The sequence below is a fragment of the Alligator mississippiensis genome, chromosome 12, assembly GCF_030867095.1.
Source record: "Alligator mississippiensis isolate rAllMis1 chromosome 12, rAllMis1, whole genome shotgun sequence".
In the NCBI taxonomy this organism is placed as follows: Eukaryota; Metazoa; Chordata; order Crocodylia; family Alligatoridae; genus Alligator; species Alligator mississippiensis.
The window spans coordinates 67,453,812-67,475,454 of NC_081835.1; the positions used below are offsets into that span (position 1 = coordinate 67,453,812).

The window sequence follows — 21,643 nt, forward strand, 5'->3', positions numbered from 1 at the left end:
CCGGGGCAGGAGCCGAGGGAGCGGGCGGGAAGCGGCGCTGGGCGCGGGGAGGCGGCCGGGCCGGGCCCCGCCATGTGAGACGCCGCGACCCCAGGTGAGCCGCGCCCGCCGCGCGACACTGCCCTCGGCCCGAGGGCCGCCCCGTCTCTGCCTTCCTTGCGGCCCGGGGCCGAGGAGCGCGCCGGCTCCTGCGTGTCATCGCCTGGAGCAGCCCTTGCAGCGGGGCGGCGAGGCCCCGAGGCGGAGCGGCGGGCAGGGCCCGGCCCGCGCGGGGAGCAGAGCCGGGGCCGCTGAGACGGCTGGTGCCGAAGCACGGCGCTGGCGGGGCGCCGAGCGCTGCTCGCTCGGGGGCGGCTGGCGACCAAGGCCCGGCCGGTCCGGTCCGGTCCGGTCCGCGCGGGCGCTGGTCCCTAGCGCGTGCACCCCCGAGCCCGGCGTGCGGACACGGCTCTGCCGGTGCTCGTGTGTGTGGGACGTGGCCGTGGCGCCTGCACCTGGGCCGCGCGCGGTCTGGTCGTTGCGTGCAGGGGTAGGCGACGCGCGTACTTACCTGGGTTTGACTTGGCGGGCTAGCAGCAGGGGTGCCACGCGAGGAGCGGCGGTGCTAGTCTCTGGGGTGCCGACCCCGGCGCTCGTGCAGAGGCGCCGACCACGTTTGCACAGGAGCTGCTGACGGGTCGGCGGCAAGGCAGGCGCGTGCTGGCAGCGCGGACGCAGCAGGCCTTCGGTACGCGAGCCTCTTGAGCCCGAATACGCAGCCTCCCGTTTCTCTGAGACTAGAAATGAACCGCTCAGTTGTGACCTTGCTCTTGGTGCGCTGCAAGCTGTCGTGCGGAGCTGATGCTGATATTTGTAAATGAATAGCTTTTTCCTTTAATAAGAACTCAGCAGGCACCTGCAATGATGTTACGGGCTGGCAAGCGCGAGCTTCGTCACCGTTTCTTACGGTTGCGCGTGGCAGCTCCTTTGCTGCAGACTTGCCACCCGCGCGCGGTGTCTGTATCGCGCGTGCGTTCCCTCGGGTCTCCGTCGTCCCGAAGACTGAAATAATAACAACAAGCGTTCCTTGCTCTCCGACGCTTGTAAATCTTCAGTGTGCCGCCCACTCGTGACGGCGCTGAGGCTGGGTCCTGCAGGGATCGGGTGTGGGACCAGGGGGGAAGCATCAGCTTGTGACCTGGATGCCTGAATCCTGTCGGGCTCTGCCCCTGCCTGACCAGGTGGCCTCCAGCCCGCCTCCCCCTTTCTCTGTGCCTGTTTCCCCAGGTGTCCGGTGGTGTTAACTGACCCCTTCTGTGAAAGACTTTGAGATCTGCTTATCCCAAGTGCCAAAGGGGCGAGAAGTACTGTGGTTCTTATGCCTTGTCTGAGGAGCGGGGATTATGCTGTGCTTGTTGCGGGGAGATGAGGGCATGACTTTTGCTAGCAAGATTTTGCTAAGGTTCAGTCTGTCCTGAAGAGAAGTCACGTTAATTCATTAATCCTAGTCCAGGACTTTCAGAACCAAAGCACGTGCAGGTCGGTTATCACCACTGGAACGTTGTGACACGCAGGGCACAAGCTGAGTCTGCTGCCGTCCGTGGTCGTGGTCGTGGTCGTGGTCGTGGTCGTGGTGCAGGAGGTTGGACACCTTCTGGGACCTGTAGACATTCCTTGAAAATTGGAAGAAAAAAAGTGATATCCTCTGACCTCTGGCTTATTTAGACATTTATCTGAAACCCACCAATTGCTTCTATGCTCTTTTCTGTGATCTCGCACCCAGTGCTCAGAGAGCGGTATTGTCATGTTGCTGTACACTGTTGTCCTCCGTGTTAAAACCGAAATGCTTTATGCCAGGTTGTTGAGTGGCTCTTGAGAAATCGGCTGCAGGTCCTATAGGTGTATTAACATCCTGGTGTCGTGACCAGTGTTTGTACATCCAAGGTTACGTGACTTGTGTTTTGTGCACGTGAAGACAATTTGGTTTGCTTGCTTGATTTACCAGTATCTAACCTAGGATATTGTAGTGGGTCTTCAGATTATCTTAAACTTGAGAAGTGCCATAGAAAAGCTGTTCTGTATTATTAGAGCATCTCTAAACAAAATTAGGTTTTAATGCAACAGTAAAAAGTACCAAAATTAACTGAAGTAAATTGCAGCCCTTTTCAGTAGTGCTCTGGTATTTTTCTGGGCCCTGGGCCAGCTCTTGCTCACAGTGACTCTCAGTGACCTGTATCTAAATATCCAGATTCCACATGCGTGTCCTGTGGTTTCTGGACTTACACCCCTCAACCTGCCAAGGGCTAAATGCATGAGAGATTCAAAATGAAAGCTACAAAAATGTCCATGGAGGGAACTTAAAATGCTGGCAGATACAGTCCTTTAGAGCAGACAACTGGGGTTTTTATCATTTGAGTTTCTTGATGCTTTATTTTCAAAAATAAAAGTCAGGGGCACAAGATTTCTGTGGAATGTGGGTAAGTGGTGTCTCTCGGGATAATGGACCGATGAGAAGATCTGTCTGGTTTTAAGATCCCAATTCCAGGCAGCTTCTAAAGTAGAATGGATCTTATAATCATTTGATCTGCCAGTGTTGTGATTACTGCTTAATTATAGGACAGCTTTTTATTTTTAAGAGTTCACAATTGTTCCATAAAAGGCATGTGTACATTTCTGTCTGATTTACCATCCGTCTAAAAATTGACTTTTCACAACCTGAACTTTCCAGGTACAGACTTAATACTACTCAAAATACTGATTGCTAAGGAGTAATTTCTTAAACCTTCATAGTTTACATGAGTGTTTTAGGCCTTTCTTCTCAGCCACTGTAAAAAAAATAATAATAATAAAAAAAACCAAACAAACAATTCTTCTATCCTTTGTCTCATGAACTCCTCTTTGGCAGTTAGACAGCTGCTTCTCATTCACCAGTGCAACATGGAGCCTTTGAGTAGAGAGCTGATCTGCTGACAAGTTACCTGTTCCTGGAGCCTGTTCAGCTGTTATGATTTCAGTGGGTGTTTCTGCCCACCTCAGCACTACTGTGCATGAGGGGTAAGCAGTTCTTAAATGTTAGTCCTCCTTATGCAACACAGTAAAAAGATCTAATGTTACGCAGAGCTCCAGGTGGACATGTTCAATATATTTAGATTTATTTTGCATGTGTTTTCCAGTAAGCTAAAAATGTGTTCTGAAGATACTGTGGGGGGGGAGTGTTCAGTCTATTCATCCTGCTCTGTCACTTCTTACATTAAAGAAATAATGCAAGCCTGGGCAGAGGTGTAGCAAGCTTATTCAGTGCCTGGCATGGGGGTATGCTTATTCAGTGCCTGGTCAATGTGGGCCACAGCGGAAGGGAAGTCTTACGTTCTCTCCCTTTCTCCACAGGGAAGGCAGTGGCTGCCGCTGTAGCCAGTGCGGCTGCCCAGTGGTGCAGGTCCTGAGAGCTGTCCTTGGGTCCCCGTTTTCTCCCCCCACCCTACATCTGTTACTGAGCATAGAGCTGCATCTGCTGGAGCACGATTCCACTCGCCTGCTGCTGTTCGGGTGCACCGCTGTGTGCAGGGCTGTGCTGCTCAGCTCCTGTAGCCCCACCAGGCAGGGCTGCCCTTGCCATGGTAGACTCCTGGGCGGGATTCTGGTACACCCTCATAGTTGGGGCCTGGGGCTGATGACCTCCGCTAGCTAAGTTAATGTGTGTGGGTACGTGGATCGAGTATGGAAACTCCACGAGGAAGTGTGTTATTTATATATTTAGTCCCCGGTAGTGTGTTTCTATAATGTGTTTTAGATGCATGAAATCAAAATATATAGGACTTGATTTTGAATGTTAATTAAATGTGTGAATTTTCTGGCAGTCTCCTTGTAGTGCAGTGGATTTGTAAATATGTAAGATTGGTATGGTCCTACCTACTTTGTACAAACTGTATCACAAAGGCTTTTAGTTGAGTACAATTAATTTAGGTAATTTTGACTTGGAAGAAACTCTTGTTCCAGAAAATCAGTATTTTAATAAAATGCTGGTTTTCTTTTCTACATAAAAATGTGCAAGACTGAGGGCCAGAGTCTCTTGTATAGCACATGTTTCATGCCATACTGTTTCCAGATCCTAGCCATACTGTAGTGAGGACCTGAGACAGTCATCCAGATGAAGAAGGATCCTTGTGTGGAGTAGACCTGATCTGAAGGCCCTACACAGTCATTCTCTTCTCTCCTGACAAGAAGTGTCACTGAAGGAATGAGGGCTTGGTAGGGATGCCCTGAGCTGTGTCACTGTGGTTGCAGTTTTGACTGTGTGCAGGGTTAGGAGTAGCTGCAGGAGCAAAGGAAAGTTTTCTGTTGGCTTTTTAGTCTTCCAGCTTGCTTAAATGAAAGTGAGGATCTGACCCTAAAACTCTGCAGGGATCATAGAAGCCAAAGTCGTCGTCTTAAATGAAAGCACACCTGAGAATTCCTCTTGCGTTATGAGGCTGGTACCAACAACCCGGGATTGCATGAATATGACATTTCAGATTCTTACAAATGAGAGCAGTGAGCGCTTGAATCTTTTGAAGTTAGGGGGAGGTATTCGTGAGCATCTATTACAGTTTCTTTAAGCTTATTCCTATACTTTTGTCAGAACTGGCATGCTGTATCCAGTCTGAGACATATGGTTCCATTTTTTTTCTGCAAAAATGTTAGGTTGGAGCTGATGACAGTCTGACCATTTTGATTGCAACTCAGACAAATTTATAGCAAAAGTTATTTTTATACATTTGTTACAGTAGTAACCACATGGTTGTAACTTCTTTTGTCTAGAGGTCTCTTTCTGATGACTGAAAAATTGTGTAAGCGAAGGCATCTTGATTTTTTTTTTTCTTGTATTTAAATTGGAGTTAGAATGAGCGTAACTTGCATGGTGCACGGTCTTTAAAGACAGGTATATATCAGCAAGCAAATGAAATTAAACAGGTGCAGACTTAGAAGCAGAAATTAATATGAGGTTGGCAAGTGTATGGCTGCATTGAGCAGTTACATGATGCTTCGTTGCTGTTACCACATGATGGCATTAAAATGAAATACTAAGCATGTTGCATCACCTCCTATTTTCAGTTTTGTTTGGGGGTTTTTTTAATTGAGCCATGATCTTTGGTAGAATGTAATTTGGCTTAGCTGATTTTAAGATTACTTATCAAGAAATCGATAACATGTTGATATTTGTATGTTTAAGGAACTGCTCTTATCTGAAGTAGCTTGTCGTAAGAAATGGGGTCATAATAGATAAACAATTGAACATCAGCTTTTTCTGCAACTGGATTACCATGGTGAGGGCAACAGTATAAAGCCCAGTGAAAGACGGTGTGAAGAAGTAGCTACAAGGACAGCTACAATCCTTGACTGTATATAAACTCTAGTAGGACTAAGGAAGCCTCTGTCTGCAGCATTAGTGAAACCAGCACTGGTATGCTGTGTCCAGTTTTTGGGGTTGTTGGTTATAGCCGTGTTGGTCTAAGGCAGGGGTGGGCAAAATTTGACCCGTGGGCCGGATGTAGCCCGCCAGTCTGTTCTATCTGGCCCGCAGAGCCCCTAAAAAATTTAGAACATTAATAGTTATCTGCCCCTGGCTGCCTGTTATGCGCCCCTCGATGGCTTGCCAAAACTCAGTAAGTGGCCCTCCACCCAAAATAATTGCCTGCCCCTGGTCTAAGGTCATAGGTAGTCAAGATTCCTCGGGAACCGTGACATTTTCTTTAGACTAACTAAATAGTTGGAAAAATTGTTCTTTGCAAGCTTTTGGGTACAAACACCCTTCTTCAGGCATAGGGAGAGTCTACTGGTATTTGTGTGCTCTCCTGGGTGGAATGGAAGTGTAAGCCAATATGTTCAATTTTGGCTTTTGTACTTTTGAAAAGGGTACTAAAGAGTTCAAAGAAGAGACAGAGGTATAATATGAGTTCTGGAAAACATCTCTCTCAGGGAGAGTCCCAAGAAGCTTCATCTACCTAGCTTATGTAAGTGAAAGTTGAGAAGGGAATTCGTTGTGGTCTGCAAGTGGTGACAAAGGGAATAAGATTTGATAGCAGATAACTCTTTAACTCAATAGTAAGTTGTATCCACTGGTTGGGAGCTGAAGGTAGCAAACCTAGATGAGAAATAATGGGTATGCTTGAGGCCTTGATAGAAACAACTGGACATATTTAAAGGAGATGCAGTAGTCCAGACTGAAGTTATGATCTTGATGCATAAATCAGTAGATGTTTATCTTTGGCCTGTTTATACTGGAGGTCAGTTAGGGGATTATAATGCTCTGTTTTGATACTAAAATCAATGACTGTATTAGTTCCTAGCTCTGTGACCAAGTATGCATAGTTTTTGCCAAATGGAAATACCAGTAAGGATGTGTAGGGCTTATCTATTTAACTTCATTTCTATGCTAGTGGGAGCTGTCCTGCCAATGCATTTCTACTGGCAAAAAAGCTTATGCTAATACAGTGTGGTTTATCGGGAAACCAATACAAAGTCTGTTTAAATGCATAGCCTCCGAGCTGAAAAGGGGCTCTGAAGTTTCTGACCGTACCCCAATATGTGCTCAAGTCCCTGTAAATAGTGCCCATTAACTACAAGAACAGCTTGCTCTAAGCTTAGCGCCTCAGTTAGGCTGACTAGTGCTTCCTTGTCCAGTAGCAGCTTTGAAATGGACACACGCGGTCAGTTCAGGGCGTGCTTCAGAAGCGTCCCGTTGGGGGCTCCCAGCCCGTTTGGCCAGGTGGCCAGCTCAGCAGAGTTCACCAGCGCTACAAAGCAGACGGTGGGCACAGAGTTCCTATGCATTTAAGTAAGGCACAATTTACCAGCAAACGTTCCCTATGCCTGAAGAAGGGCATTTGTGCCCCAAAGCTTGCAAAGAACAATTTTTCCAACTATTTAGTTGGTCTAATAAAAGATATCACATCTGCCCAAAGAACCTTGTCTACCTTTAAGCAAGGCCTGCACTTACCTGTTGAAATCTCCTCTAGGCCTATTTTTCTGATGTGCAGATGAGATGAGCAGAGTTTGTTACAGTGTAGCAACAGGGAGGAAATAGGACCAGTTTTGGACCGGGCCACTAAAAAGTGTATGCGCTTCTCGGGCAGCATGTAAACGGTGTGAGCTGCGTTCTGCCAAAGCACTCTGCCTGGTGTCGTTTGCATCGGCACTAGCTTAAACTCTGTCCGTCAATTTATAGGGAAGTGATTCTCAACCAAGGTGTTGGGGCAGCTGGGGTGATGCCAGATCTTTTGACGGGTATTGCAAGGAATGAGAATGTAAGTGAGGTGTCAAGAGATTAAGCAGATAAACCAGGCCCTGGCTTGTTCTTGCCTAGACAGTCCCCCAACCCTACTGCCGAGCCCCTGTGTAAGGATGTAAGCACTATTGTATATAAATTGGGTGCAACTCAGTTCACAAAAGTTATATGTGGGGGGGCTCAAGTCCAAAAAGATTGAGAACCACTGTTATAGGGCAAGGATGTACTTTAGTAAGTAATACTCAAGTCTTAGCCATATGCTGAAACATACTTAAATTAGTTTTCTTGATCAGTTAAAACGAGTGTTTCAGACTTTCCTCCTGCACATGTGTGCTTGCGTACATGATGAGTATTTCATTATTTTTAGTTGTGTTACAGAAGTCGCAGCTGAGATTTTATCAGGACCGCTCCCTGATGGTATGTGATCATTTGCTGGATGGATTATTTTCTTTTCCAAGTGACTTTATTTCAGCAGTAGAGCTTTGTATTTTGAAACGGAAGCCCTTGTTGCTGCTAGATAACCTTGCTTTCTAATGGAAAAGCTATTTCAATGAAAATCAGGGAGGTAAACTAATATGGAGGCTTGCAAGTATTTATTTTTTCACTGTACCTTAATTCACTTTAACTTTGAAGTGTAGGCAGGGCCTGATGATACTTTCTAATGGACAAGTCAGCTCTTTCAGTCACATGTTGCATAATTAAATCAACAAGATGGTGTCACAACCCAAGGGTGTGATTTTTGTTTGTGTGCGCTTCGGCACTGCTAAATTATTTTCCCACTGTTTGTAGCTTTCTTTGCAGGGTGCATTTCTTTGTTGCAGCACAGAAATGCACATTGCAAGGAGTTCCCGCCATTTGTATTTAAATTTGTGCCCCACTATTGGTCAGTTCTAAATTATTCCTACGTGGCGGCTAGAGATTGGCTTGCTAGCCGTATAAGAGGCTTGAGTGGTTTCTGCCCAAGTCGGAGGACTCCACGAACATCAGGAGGAGGAGACTTCACATCTCGTGAAGATCTCTAAGCGCTGCGGAGCCTATTGGACCCAGCATGAATATCAAGAAGGCAACAGGGGTCTGATCAGCCTCTCGCCTCCCCGTCACCGAACGATCCCTCGACGTACCCTTCCCTGCGCGCAAAGTTCCACGGAGCCTCGCAAACTTCATGTGAGTGAATTGTGAGTGAATCCAGAGCTCTGTCCGAGTCCTAAAATTAGGATTTAAGCAAAGTTTTCCTGGAAGTTTTCCAGCCTGCACCGCGACCATCTACGGTGTAAGTAAACAATCTTAAACAACCATTAAGCGTCCGTGCCTAATTCTAGCGTGTCGCCTGTCTTCCCTGACCCGGTGTGTCCGGGCTGCTGGCCACAGCCCGCCGCGCGGAAAAAGGGCCTCGGACCGCTCCTGGCCCGCACAGATGGCAGCATTCTTTATTTTTCATAACTTTTTTAAAATCAGTTTTGTAGTGATTTATTTGTCTGTGATCATAAGTGATGATTGGAATCTCTTATGAATAGGGAAATATTCGATTCGGATTCAGCCGATTCAGAGGACAGTGGTTCAATTCAGAGATTCAGATCACTGTCCTGAACTGATTTTGGCTTTGGAATATTTGGTGCCGATTCGGAGAGATTCAGTAATTCAGAGTGGCCAGGGAGAGGCAGGCATAGCTGGGCAGCTCCCTCGGCTGTGCCTGGTGGGGGGAGCCCTGGGAGAAGCCCCCATGGCCGCCCCACCTGGCCCCAGCCTAGTCCCGGCACGTAAAAAAGCCCTGCACTCACTGGCTGCAGGAGCGGCGATTGAGGCCTCTGGGTGCTCGTGGCAGAGCCCCCCGCACAGTGCAGAGCATTGGGAAGCAGCGGGGATTGTCTAGCTTGAGCTCCTGAGAATTTGGTTTCATTAAGTGTTTGCTAGATTAAAGAACTCTGCTATCTGAAATCATCTCTTAGCTTACATAGTGATCCAGTCACCTCGTAAGCCTTTCCTAACCTTTTTTCTCCATGTTTTCTGCTGTAAGAACATTATAAAATTGGCTTGTCTATCCTAATATAGGACAAAATTAGTGAAACCCAAACGAGCAAGTAAAAAAAAAAAAAAATACCGTGCCAGTATATGTTGCTAAAATATCATGGTATTTTATAATTGTATTAGCATTGCTAAATATACTTCACTTGTGATTAATATCCTTCAATTTGGAAAGGACTTAGAATATCTAACAGAATAGCTGCTGTATGGTCTGACATGATTGTGTTCATCTATGAGTTTATATTTAAAACTTCCTTCCAAACACAAAGGGACTGGTGAAAAATGGGGAGGAAGACAACACGGTGCACGTTCGTTTCAGTTGGATTGTGTCGGATTTTTAGAAGTTGCTTATCTTGCTTTTAAAGCCATCCCGCTGCTGAAGGCAGTCTGCAGCAGGAACGGTCTGGGGCAGCACCACTGACAAGGAAAACAGACAGATCCTGGGTCAAGGGTGGGTAAAATGCAGCCTGCGGGCCAGACGCGTCCTGCCAGGCCATTCTATCCGGCCCACGGGGGCCCCCAAAATTTAGAAAATTAATATTTATCTGCCCCTGGCTGCCTGCCATGTGGCCCTGGATGGCTTGCCAAAACTCAGTAAGCAGTCCTCCTCTCGAAATAATTGCCCGCCCCTGTCCTGGGTTCTTCCTAGTAGGTTTCTTTGCTCTCTTCTCCTGAACACTAAGGTTTTCTAGGAGAGTCCTTGGCTTTTCATCATCTGTTGCAGATAATGTAATTTAAATTTCATATCTTTCATGTCATCATGACAGCGTGTAATTTGAGGCACAAATAGAAGGTAATTCAGCGGCGTGTAGAAATATCTTGATATGCCTCCTATTATGTGCCACCAGCAAGGAATGACCTGGAGATTCCCGTTTCCTGAGCTGGAGAAGCCGGGTGTGATGGGTATGTAACGCACCTGGACTATCAAGCAACTGAAGAGCAGGGATTACTGTAAAGCCATTTGAGGGCTCTAGACCTCTGGTCAGTAGTGGTCCTGGGATAGAAAAACCCAGTGTCTGCAGTGGAAGCTTTTGAAATGGGAACCATTGGGCAACAAGTTTCTCCTTTTGTGGTTATTTTAGTAATAACACTGCAGTGAAAAATTGCAGAAGTGCCACTCTCTGGAGACTTTGCATTTTGAAATGCATTAGTTTCCATGGAGTTCTTGGGACTGCAGTTCCAGACATTTTGCGGGAAATGAGACTGCTTAGGTAGCAGGAGGAGGTTTGACTTTCCAGACTCAGAACTGCGCTTGACCCATAAATGAGTCCAGAAGGGAACAGCTGTTGAATAGCTCAGTGAAGCCTCAGTTGTGTAGACAAAAATATGAGGAGATGCTGAAATGACCAGAAGCAAGTAGTGTTCATTTCAAATGCATGTATAGCCTGCAAAAAAGGGACAGGTTGAAAACCACAAAAAAAAGGAAGCTCAAAGACTGACAGTTCACCGGTAGGTGCTGATTGACCTTTGCTTTGGGTGTTGAAGCACGTATAGCATATGCATTCAGAGCTGTCTGGATACCTGGGTCTGGGTGCAAAGTAAGACTAGTGTTTTCTTTTACTAGGAACTTCCTTACCTTGTAGTTTGAATTCCTAAAGCTTAATATTTTCAGTGTAAACTTTGTGATTAACTCCTAAGGAGAAAAACTATTGGAAATGACTAGGGGAATAAAATATATTATAGATATGTTGCACTAGACACTGTATATGAGCCAAAGGAGTTGATGGACCTATTAAGAAATAACTATTTCAATAATATATATTTGCAGCACATCTACAGGTGCTCTCAATTAAGTCAGTCTAATTGCTTCTAAGAATTTTTGTGTGTATGTGTTTAAAAATACAATTTTTCCCCATGCTACAGAACCTACCTTATCAGTCACCATGTTGCAGTAACAGGGAACCTTTCAGTATATTAAATTATAATGAAAGTGTACTCCTTTCATCATCAGTATGAAATCTGTTGGCTATTTTCTGTCAATGTGCGTTAGTACTACATGTCTGCATAGTAGATGTGTTAACTGAAAATCTCTCTGGACAGTAAGTTCTAGATGCATACAGGAAACAGTTCATGGGCCCTTCTTGTCTTTGCTGGGCTTTTAAAAAGCTTGCTGTACTTGGTAAAATAAGACCTTACCTCTTGGGTGTGTGGACACAGTGGTCCAGCAGTGGTTGTGTTACTTTTGCCTCTTACTTTGCAGCCTAGCGAAGCCTTTGTAAGCTAAAGCTGTAACTGGCACTTTGGTATGAATAGGGCTCTAGATGGCATCAAGTTCTGCCATTCTAGTTGAGACTGATGTTATGGCACTACTTTAAAGTTGGTGATGGACACTCCCAAGCAATTGAATTGTCAGTGGCCCAGACAGTTAGTTATTCCAGGGACCGAGTTGTGAGCAGGAGACAGAAAGCTGCTAAAGCTTAATTGATTTGTTATGCTAGATTTCATAAGCAGAACAACCCAGTGACTCTGCTTTGGCATGCATACTCTTGTTTTTTAAATGGAGAACGCGTATGTATAATGTCTCCGTGGTAAATCTCTTTATTTTCTTTCAGATTACGCTTTACAGCAGTAGAAATGGACAGCAGCAGTTTCATTCAGTTTGACGTGCCCGAGTACAGCAACACTGTTCTGAGCCAGTTAAACGAGCTTCGCCTGCAAGGGAAGCTATGCGACATCATCGTGCACATTCAGGGCCAGCCATTCAGAGCTCACAAGGCTGTCCTAGCTGCCAGTTCTCCATACTTCCGTGACCATTCAGCATTAAGCACCATGAGTGGCTTATCGATATCAGTTATTAAAAACCCCAACGTCTTTGAACAGTTGCTTTCGTTTTGTTACACTGGAAGGATGTCCTTGCAGCTGAAGGATGTTGTTAGTTTTCTAACTGCAGCTAGCTTTCTACAGATGCAGTGCGTCATTGACAAGTGCACGCAGATACTAGAAAGTATCCATTCGAAGATCAGCGTTGGTGATGTCGACTCTGTCACTGTTGGTGCTGAAGAAAATCCAGAAAACCGGAATGGAGTTAAAGATAGCAGCTATTTTGCCAACCCTATTGAAATATCTCCCCCCTATTGCTCTCAGGTGCGACAGTCGACAGCAGGTAGCGATCTTAGAATGGAAACTACTCCAGGCAAGACTTTACGCAATCGTCTGCAAGAAGAAGGACATTCAGATCGAGGAAGCAGTGGCAGCGTCTCTGAATATGAAATTCAGATTGAAGGTGATCATGAGCAAGGGGATCTGATAGTAAGGGAGAGCCAGATTGCAGAGGTGAAAGTTAAAATGGAGAAATCTGATCGGCCAAGTTGTTCTGATAGCTCTTCCCTTGGTGATGATGGATACCATACTGAAATGGTAGATGGAGAGCAGGTGGTTGCAATAAATGTTGGCTCCTATGGGTCTGTGCTGCAACATGTATATTCGTTTTCCCACACTTCATCCCAGGCTACTAGTGCATCTGAAACCTTTGGAAGCCTGAGTAATTCAAGTCCGTCAAGGTCTATGCTGAGCTGTTTCAGAGGAGGTCGTGCACGCCAAAAACGGGTATCCGCTGGACACTTGCATAGTGATGTTCAGGGCTTGATGCAAGGGGCTGACAGTGAAACCATAGTGAGTAATCCAGGATATGAAAACAGTCCACGGGAAAGAAGTGCAAGAGGTCACTGGTATCCATACAACGAGAGGTTAATTTGTATTTACTGTGGAAAGTCTTTCAATCAGAAGGGGAGCCTTGATCGACATATGAGGTTACACATGGGAATAACTCCTTTTGTGTGCAAGTTCTGTGGGAAGAAATACACACGCAAGGACCAACTTGAATATCATATTCGTGGCCACACAGATGATAAACCCTTCCGCTGTGAGATATGTGGGAAATGCTTTCCTTTTCAAGGGACACTAAACCAGCATTTGCGAAAGAATCACCCTGGGGTAGCAGAAGTGAGAAACCGGGTAGAGTCTCCAGAAAGAACAGAAGCATTTGTGGAACAGAAAATAGATAATGACACTTCGGCCTCTGAAGCTATGGATTCTAGTATGGAAATTCACACAATGTCCAACACACCTGATTAAAATACTACTTCTAAGTGCAACCCAAGCAAAGCACATTACTTTTCTTCTTCTGTAATAATTTTATATACAAGTGTATCAGCCTTTTAATTTACCTGACCTTTTGGAAATCTGGTTGAAATGGTCTCTGGAGAAAGCTACGTAAGTGTTTCTCCATCCATTTGAACAAGGCCGAGTATTTTTCTCTCCTGAAGATGCTCGTCATATAAAGGACTCTGTGTGTGTGCGCGTGTGTGTGCGCGTGTGTGTGCGCGTAGGGGGGAGTTGGCTAAAAATGTTTCCTACAGGCTGATTGGGCAAAGCGTGAATTCTGGGAGTGAAAGATAGTAAGACTGGCAGTCATGCCGAACGCACCAGGTGGCTCTATCTTCTCTCACCGTGCCTCACTCTCGTTATTGGTAATAAGAGTTACATAACCACGTGGGAGAGAATATTGGCCCTTGTGTCCCCTCCATGTGTCCTCATGATGCATTTTGTTTAGTTTTAAAATAGCTACTTTTGGTAGCTAGCAATTTTATATATATATATTTATAAATATCTAAATATATATAAATAAAATGCTTTCACTTTCCTACTCTGGATGGGGTGAATGTAAGCGTATGTCAAAGTGTATGCCACGTACAAGGCTTTCAACTCTTCAGTCTCATCTCTGCCTAGGATTTAGGACTTTGCTGGGATTTTTGTTGTTGTTGTTTGCTTGTTTGTTTGATTTTAGAAGAATGTTTTTTGATTTTTGTTTTATTAAAATATTATGTTGTGTCCAAAAGTGAGCAAAGCAAATAGCTTTGCTTTATAACAGATATGTAAACCAAATGCCATAAATCTATTAAGTTATGGTTGAATTGTTTGGGTTTTTGTTTGTTGTCTAGAGTACACGCTGGACAACCCGTGGTGCTGACCTTTTTATAGAACTGTATTGTTATATTAGCAAACCCAAAAGTAGCATCGTGGTTTTAAATGTTTTTACTGGCCTCAGAATCTACCTTCATTTCGTACTGTAGAAACATACCAGGTAACTGAATCTAACTTAATCACTCCACATAGTTGATTAATACTAGCCCAAAAGGGATGTTGTAGTTCAAACTACAGTACTTCCAAGCAGTGTTGTATTAGGTCTCTTCCCAGAGAGCTGTTTCAGGTGCACATTGACTTCCTACTTATAGCTCCAAGTGACATGCCAGCACTTGGAATTTGTACTTTTTTGTAAAAATACTATATGGGAATTGCGAGCAATATGTCTGTTATTACATATGTGAGTATTACAGAGTCACTATGGCTTCCTTATAATTTCAGTGGTTAATGTTTTCTGCATTAAGAAGCCACCAATAACTTTCAAAATACTCTAAATCTTTCTTTTTCTTTTTTACCAAATGCTTTTTTTAATGTGGTGCTAACTTTACCTTTGATATCATTTAGGTCAGTATAGTATAGAAAATGTGAAACCTTATGGTAACAGTGAAAAAAAAGACAAAATCTTTTCAATGAGATTATAGCTTGAAAGAGAGACCTCAAAAGCACGAGCTAGCAAACACTACTAGGTGGAGTTCTGCCTGATCGACAGAATTACAGAAATAACAATTGTGTTGATCACAAGTTTTTAAATATATACAAGAATTATGCTTTATAACGTTTGGCACTATATTTTTTTTTTTAGTCATTTTTCAGACATCCAAAATGTACCTGCAATTATGCTTTTAATCTCTTGAAATTAAAAAAAAAACAAAACAAAAAAACTCTTTTTCAGGTTAAAGGAAAGCAAAAAGGTAGGTTTGCTGGCTTACAGTGCTTTTTGGACTCCTATAACAAAAATTGCTTTTTGTGGGATTTTAAATATTTTTCAGGCCCTTACCCCATGAGTCTGGGGTATATTTGTGCAGTAACTTTTTTTATAAAAATACACTAGCTCTTAATATTGTGACAGTCCGCAATAAGGATTAATGTTACTAAATACAGACTTACACTATAAAACCCCAGCTGCTCTCTAGGAGTAGTTTTAGTTAAATCGGGTATATAATCTGCCTTTTCCTCCTAAAACTGCCTAAAGAAGGGGTTTGTTCTCTCCCTGAAGCAACAGTAGAGCTCCTGTTTCCACTAACGGAAATGGTACGTGTGCATCAAGGGGAGGTTAGATCTCTACATGTTTACCCACTTAAACACGTGTTGGTGTTTCAGATGTTGTTCTTGCATATGGGTTTTTAAGTATTTGAATGCAAAAAATTGTGTTTTGATAAAATTAAGTTTGAGACACACAAAAGCCAAGGAATGCAGAGTAAAGCTTGACCTTTTATCTTAAACTTGTGCTGTGGTGCCTTTGGGATGGCTGGTTTCCATGGTAATACGAGTTGAGGATAGTAGGGGAAAAGGCTGTATGTAAACTTTTGCATTTCCTGACTCTTGTTCTGTGTCACAGTCTTAACATTATTTAAATATAGTTCTTTGTATTTGTAAATTTATTAAACTGGTTTGAGTTTACCAAAGAGTGACTTATCCAAAATTGTCTCTGACAAATATACATCACTTTGATTGTACAGGTTCAGGTTCAAACATTGTAATGGGACTGTTAAGGGGCAGGAAATGATCATTTTTCTATAATATCATCATTTAGCGGTTTGTAAGTTCCACTTGCTCCCATTCATGTTGGTATAATATTTACCTTTTCCACTGCTAGCAGTGTTAAGAATTATCAAGCCATAACACAGTACTGTAAAGTTGAGCAGTGCTTCACAGGATGCATACATTGACGTGAGCATAGAACATCGTTGAGCATTATATTTCTACTTCTTGCAAAGTGAGACTGGTCGAAAATGAACTTCAAGACTGGCAGCAGCAATTAAATTGTGCCTTGTCACATGATGGTATGCCAGGATTAACATTACCATGAAACATAAAGCATTATCAAATTGAAGTTCATTTCACAAGTCCACCAAGACAACGTATGCTGTGTTATTTTAAACTAGTTTTGAAAGTACTGTACAGTACCTGTTTCTGTACAGTTTTAAGTTAGCACAGAACTGTTAAACATTTCATTTACAATAAATGCAGAAGTCAATGAAATAAGTGATATGTGAAGAAATATTTGACAGTAAAATACATCATGAAATCATTCTAGGCTAGTTCATAATTGAGTCTCTTCTTGATCTACCTTTTTAATTTACATAGACAAATGTGAAACCAGTGACAGTGTCCTTTCCTCTAGATGTTAAACCTATTATTACAAACTGTGAAGACAAAAGAATTTTATACTTTTGCTAATGTTTCTGGTTTTAAACAGTTATTTTAGTTTTCCTAATCAGTTATCTTCCATATACTTTCTATTAAAGTTGTAAATACATTTAGAAAATAACTTTGTAAATAAGCGTAGTCTCTCAGAAGTTCAGTTTTGGTCAACAGAGCGCCTCATGATTGGTTTTGCATTTTAGTGTGAATTCTTTTAATAGCATAAAGGATACTGTCTATTCACTGTTCAGCAGAATATACTGTAGACCTAAATTGATAGTTTTCAATATTTTTATCTTCCCAAACACGAATAAACGTGTTTTTATACTGAAGCCTTCAGTTTATTTCTAGCTGAAATGATAAGGCCTGCTATAGCTGTTAGGCTGAATTATGGGAAGAATAGCAAGAAATAAAATCAAGGGCTGGGAAAAGGTTGATATGAATGAGCTTTACCTTTAAAAAAAGAAGTATCTTATTTTAATTGTTTATATTAGTTTACTGTGATTATTTTATTGTGATTTTTCTGAAAGGGTTTCACATGAAACCATTGAAAGGGACTCAAATATGCAACACCTAATCTATTTTCCAAGGGAGTTTTACCCTTGAATGGTGCTTTTAGACTGGTCAGGGTTATTTATTAAATTTTATATTGAAAGTATTTGGGGAATTGTGTAAATTCTTTATATGAATCTGTTTAGTTCATGAATTGTAAATTTCATAATACTCAGTGACTTAAGCAGAAGTTCAGTAAAGTCATTCAAAGCGTTCAAAGTTTATATCCATTGTGCTGTTCTTACATATCTTTTTAATAAGTGCCAGAATAATTGTATTTCATGCAACTGTAGACTAGGCATGTTACTCTCCCATCCTTGCAATGACGTTGACTTGGTTATGCAAGTTTACATAGAAGTGTTGAACAGAAGGGACAGCTCTGTTCCTGCTTTTATTCAGGGGACTTGAAGCGAAGAATCGATAACTGAGCGGACTTGCTTAAGCATATATAAGCAGCTGCTACTACAGCAGCAGGTAAACTAAACTGCGCTCTCTCCAATTTACAAATGCTATGAATTCAACCTTTGGACTTGTAGTGCAAGTCTCTGGTTGTGTATCTGATTCGAGTTAGAACTCACTTGCACAACATTACCAGTGTTTATTTCCTTAACAGAAAATGGTATTTTTAAATAACTATTATTATTTGTACGGTTTTCATGATAAATATTTGAACAGTTTGAATGACTTGACTTGGTGTCATTATCTTGCAATATAAACCGGTAACCTCACAACTCCACACTTCATCACCACATGAAGTAAATGAAGCTAGCTAAGCTGATGCTGTAACAACTAATAACTTGCCATTAAGGATTATTTTATAGCATGAATTTTAAAATATTTATTCAAATGATATTTTACTCTTGTATTCATTTTGTTTTAGATTTGTGACATGAATATTTCAGTGCTGCTTTATTTTGTTTGGATGAATTTTCGTTTCTTGCTTGTAAATTGCTTTTTTTATGGTATAAATAAAGTCAATGGGAATTGCTGTTTGTAAATTAAAATGCTTCTAGAGCAAACCAGTGGTGTCGGTGTATACATTCAGATATTTAAACACCAAAGACTTGCATTTTCTATGCTGGTTTATCAAAACATCTGTAAACGGTTACTTTCACTCAAGGGACGTTCCAAAGGGGAGGCAAAGAATTCCTGCGCTGCCTTGACTGAGGCTGCTACTCGGGCTGAGGCTATGCAGCCGGCATGCAGCGATGCACAACTTGTCTAAACCGCTTCCCAGGTTCCGGTTTTGCTGTTGGCTGAAGGGAACTGACCCTGTGTCCAGACTGACTTCGGCAGTTACACTCTGCCTCCAACGAGGAATTCGGTCATGGACGCAGGGTCAGTTCACTTCAGCCACCAGCAAAACCGGAACCTGGGAAGTGTTTCTAGCAATGGGCTCAAGTTTTCAACCTGTGGTCCGCAGACTCTGGGGGCTGCAGACTACGTCTAAAGAGTCCTTGAAAGATGACTGATCAATCCAGAAGTACGCGGATACCCACACTTATAATTAATAGGCATCTGCCCCTCCGTTCCAAAATTTTTAGGGGCCCACAAATAAGAAAAGGTTGAGAACCACCGAACTAGAAACCTGGGTGCCCAGCACTTGGACAGGTCCTTAATTGGTGTGTCTGCAATCAGCCAGCTGGTACTTTCCCCCTTGCTTCGTGAGAGCTGAGCAGGAGAATGCTGAGTCCATGCAAGTATCACTTCCAGCAGGACATTTTCCCCTCCTCTTTGGCCAGTGGCATACTTTGTTAATTTTCTGAAACCGGTCCATCCTTGAGTGGCTCATTTGCATTTCAGAAATTAACCTTTTCCCCTGAGGGCCAAGCAATATAGTTAGGTCTATACAAACATCAGGTACACTATATCATTATACTGTGATTCCATTGCACCTGGGTTTTGCTATTTGAACTTATTTTCACTGCGCATGGAAGGCGAAGGGTGAGCGTGGGAGTTGCATTGTATTGCAAAGCTGGTTGAGCTTCAAATGAGTGATAAGCTTTGCCTCCACCCAAATTTAGGTTACATGTATACATATATTTTAGTGCTGCCATGATGGAAGGGTGTAAATTGTTGACAATCTGTCCAGGATTCCCACTCCTCCAAATCCTCTAAATGAAAGATATGTGGGGTTTTAGGGGTGGGGCGAGTGTGGCATTTCTTGTACCCATGCGGGAAGGAAAGCCAAAAGTCCTGCCAGGTTCCTTCAACTAGAGCAAATGTTTCTTTTGCCTAGAATCTGGGGAGATCATAGAAAATCGGGTTGGAAGGGAACTCCAGAGGCCATCTAGTCCAAGCAGGACCAGCCCCAACTACATCATCCCAGCCAGGGCTCTGTCTCCCCAGGTCTTCAAAACCTCCAAGGATGGAGACCTCCACCCCTCTGGTCAGCCTGTTCCAGCGCTTCACCACCCTTCTCGTGAGAGCTTTTCTTGATACCCAGCCTCAACTCCCCTTGCTGCAGCTTGAGCCCATTGCTCCTTGTCCTGTCGTCGGCCCCCACTGAGACCAGTCCAGCTCCGTCCTCTTTGCAGCCCCCCTGCAGGGAGGTGAAGGCTGCTATTCAATCCCCTCGGTCTTCTCTTCTGCAGGTTAGATAAGGCCAGTTTCCTCAGCCTCTCCTCACAAGTCATGTCCCCCAGCCCCACAACCGTTTTTGTTGCCCTCCCCTGGACTCTCCGAGTTGTCCACATCCTTTCTGTAGTGGGGCCACAACTGGACATGAGTCCAGATGTGGCATCACCAGTACCAAACAGAGAGGAATAATCACTTCCCTTGATCTGCTGGCATCACTCCTACTGATGCAGCCCAGGATGCCATTGGCCTTCTTGGCTTGGCACCAAGGGCGCACTGCTGGCTCGCATTCAGCTTCTTGTCCCCTGTCACCCCAGGTCCTTTTCTGCAGAGCTGCTGCCCAGCCCGTCAGCCCCAGCCTGCCCTGATACATGGGACTGCTCCCTCCTAAGTGCAGGACTTTGCACTTGTCCTTGTTGAACCTCATGAAATGCCTTTTGATTGAATTCTCCAACTGGTCGAGGTCTCTCTGAATCCTAGCCCGACCCTCCTGCGTATTTACTACTCCCCTGGCTTGGTGTCATCTGCAAACTTGCTGAGAGTGCATTGCATCCCATGTTCTAGGTTATTGATGAACATATTGAACCAAACTGGCCCCAGGACCCACGCCTGGGTCACTCCACTTGATACCAGCTGCCAACTAGACTTTGAGCTGTTGAATACTACCTCCTGAGCCCAGTGAGATGGAAGCACAACTTTTCAAAGCTGTGTACATAGCATGGTAGAGCTTTGCTGTTCAGCGGTTTCTTCAGAAAATATTTGCCACCGATCCTTTACTAAACTTCAATGGACAGAACAGCCATTTTGGGCTACAGTCACAGTTGTTACTGCAAGCCCAGAAATGAGAGGAGAGGGGAGTCACTCACAGGGCATGTGTTGTCTTCCACTCTATGATACTGTGCATTACAGACACATCCTGTGTACACAGAACGTGTTCAGGAAGCTGGCGCTGACATTTCACAATGAATATCAGTTTGCAAAAATCACGGTTGGCCCACAAGCGTACACAGGGCTGCAATGCAGCAATGGTTGCAATCCTAGTACCTCTTACTTACTTCATTGGCCTTTCAGGGTGAGAGGACAGACTTCCTTCTCAGCAGTGGCGATTGCCAGCTGCTTCCCATAACCACAACATGTTCATTGCTCTTTAAGCTTGTACTAAGCAAATTCCTCAAGAAAAATTGTCCTCCATAGTCTCCAAGTTCCCTCTGGGTTCCAAAGCAAAACTCTAGCATATACGCATTTTTTTCGTCTCTGCTACGTTCACCAGCCTTCGTTCCAAGTGGGTTTGGTCAAGACGCAATCTGTGGAACCTTATGCTACTTACTACTTCCTTTCTCAGCAGCCACCACGTTTGTTTTAGGTTCCCGGAGTTTCTTCAGGAAAGCAGCATGTCATTTCCCATACGAGTTACAGTGGCCGAGTGGTGAGCTTCCAAGTCTGTCAGTGAAAATGGGGTGTAGGCCTATTCGCCACCCCAGCAATCTGTACGAGTCTCGTGATGGTGCACGCGTGACGTTGGTAAGTGATTTGCTTTTATTACAGCACACTTTGTATAAAGGGTATTGGTGAAGGCAAAAATAAGAGGGGTGGAACTACAAGTGAAAGAGCTACAAACGTTTGCCCAAGCCAGGGGTGGTGAGCAGGCATTAGACGAAGCACGACGCGTTGCCTTCTGCCAAGCATAACTTAGTGCTACGCTCCTCTTCGTTTCACAAAAACATCCGAGAGAAACCTCGGTGTTCTCTGCTGCCCACCTCCCCCATTTCTTATGTTGTTAAGTGTAAAAGCAAGCTTTCCAGGGTCAAGCAAGGGAAGTGTTCGTGCCCAGCTGACTAGTGTAATGCTAAATGCAGGTTTATCTACTTTTTTTTTGTATTATCCATAGCCTTTAAAACCCCTGACTGTAGCTCAAGACCCCATTGTGCAAGGTAGATACAGGCACGGAGCGAAAGAACTCTT

The 21,643-nt window shown here is 43.8% G+C and overlaps 1 protein-coding gene across 1 annotated transcript; it reads left to right on the top strand.

Moving 5' to 3' along the window:
* Window positions 1-8: 8 nt before the first annotated feature.
* Window positions 9-18,123, top strand: ZBTB34 (zinc finger and BTB domain containing 34). Its single transcript, XM_059715768.1, has 2 exons — window positions 9-94; window positions 11,818-18,123. The coding sequence occupies exon 2, from the start codon at window positions 11,840-11,842 to the stop codon at window positions 13,337-13,339; it is 1,500 nt and encodes a 499-aa protein (XP_059571751.1). The 5' UTR covers window positions 9-94; window positions 11,818-11,839; the 3' UTR covers window positions 13,340-18,123.
* The last annotated feature ends 3,520 nt before the right edge of the window (window positions 18,124-21,643 follow it).

Coding starts and splice junctions, on each gene's coding strand:
- ZBTB34 (XM_059715768.1), top strand. CDS start 11,840: ATGGACAGCAGCAGTTTCATTCAGTTTGACGTGCCCGAGTACAGCAAC.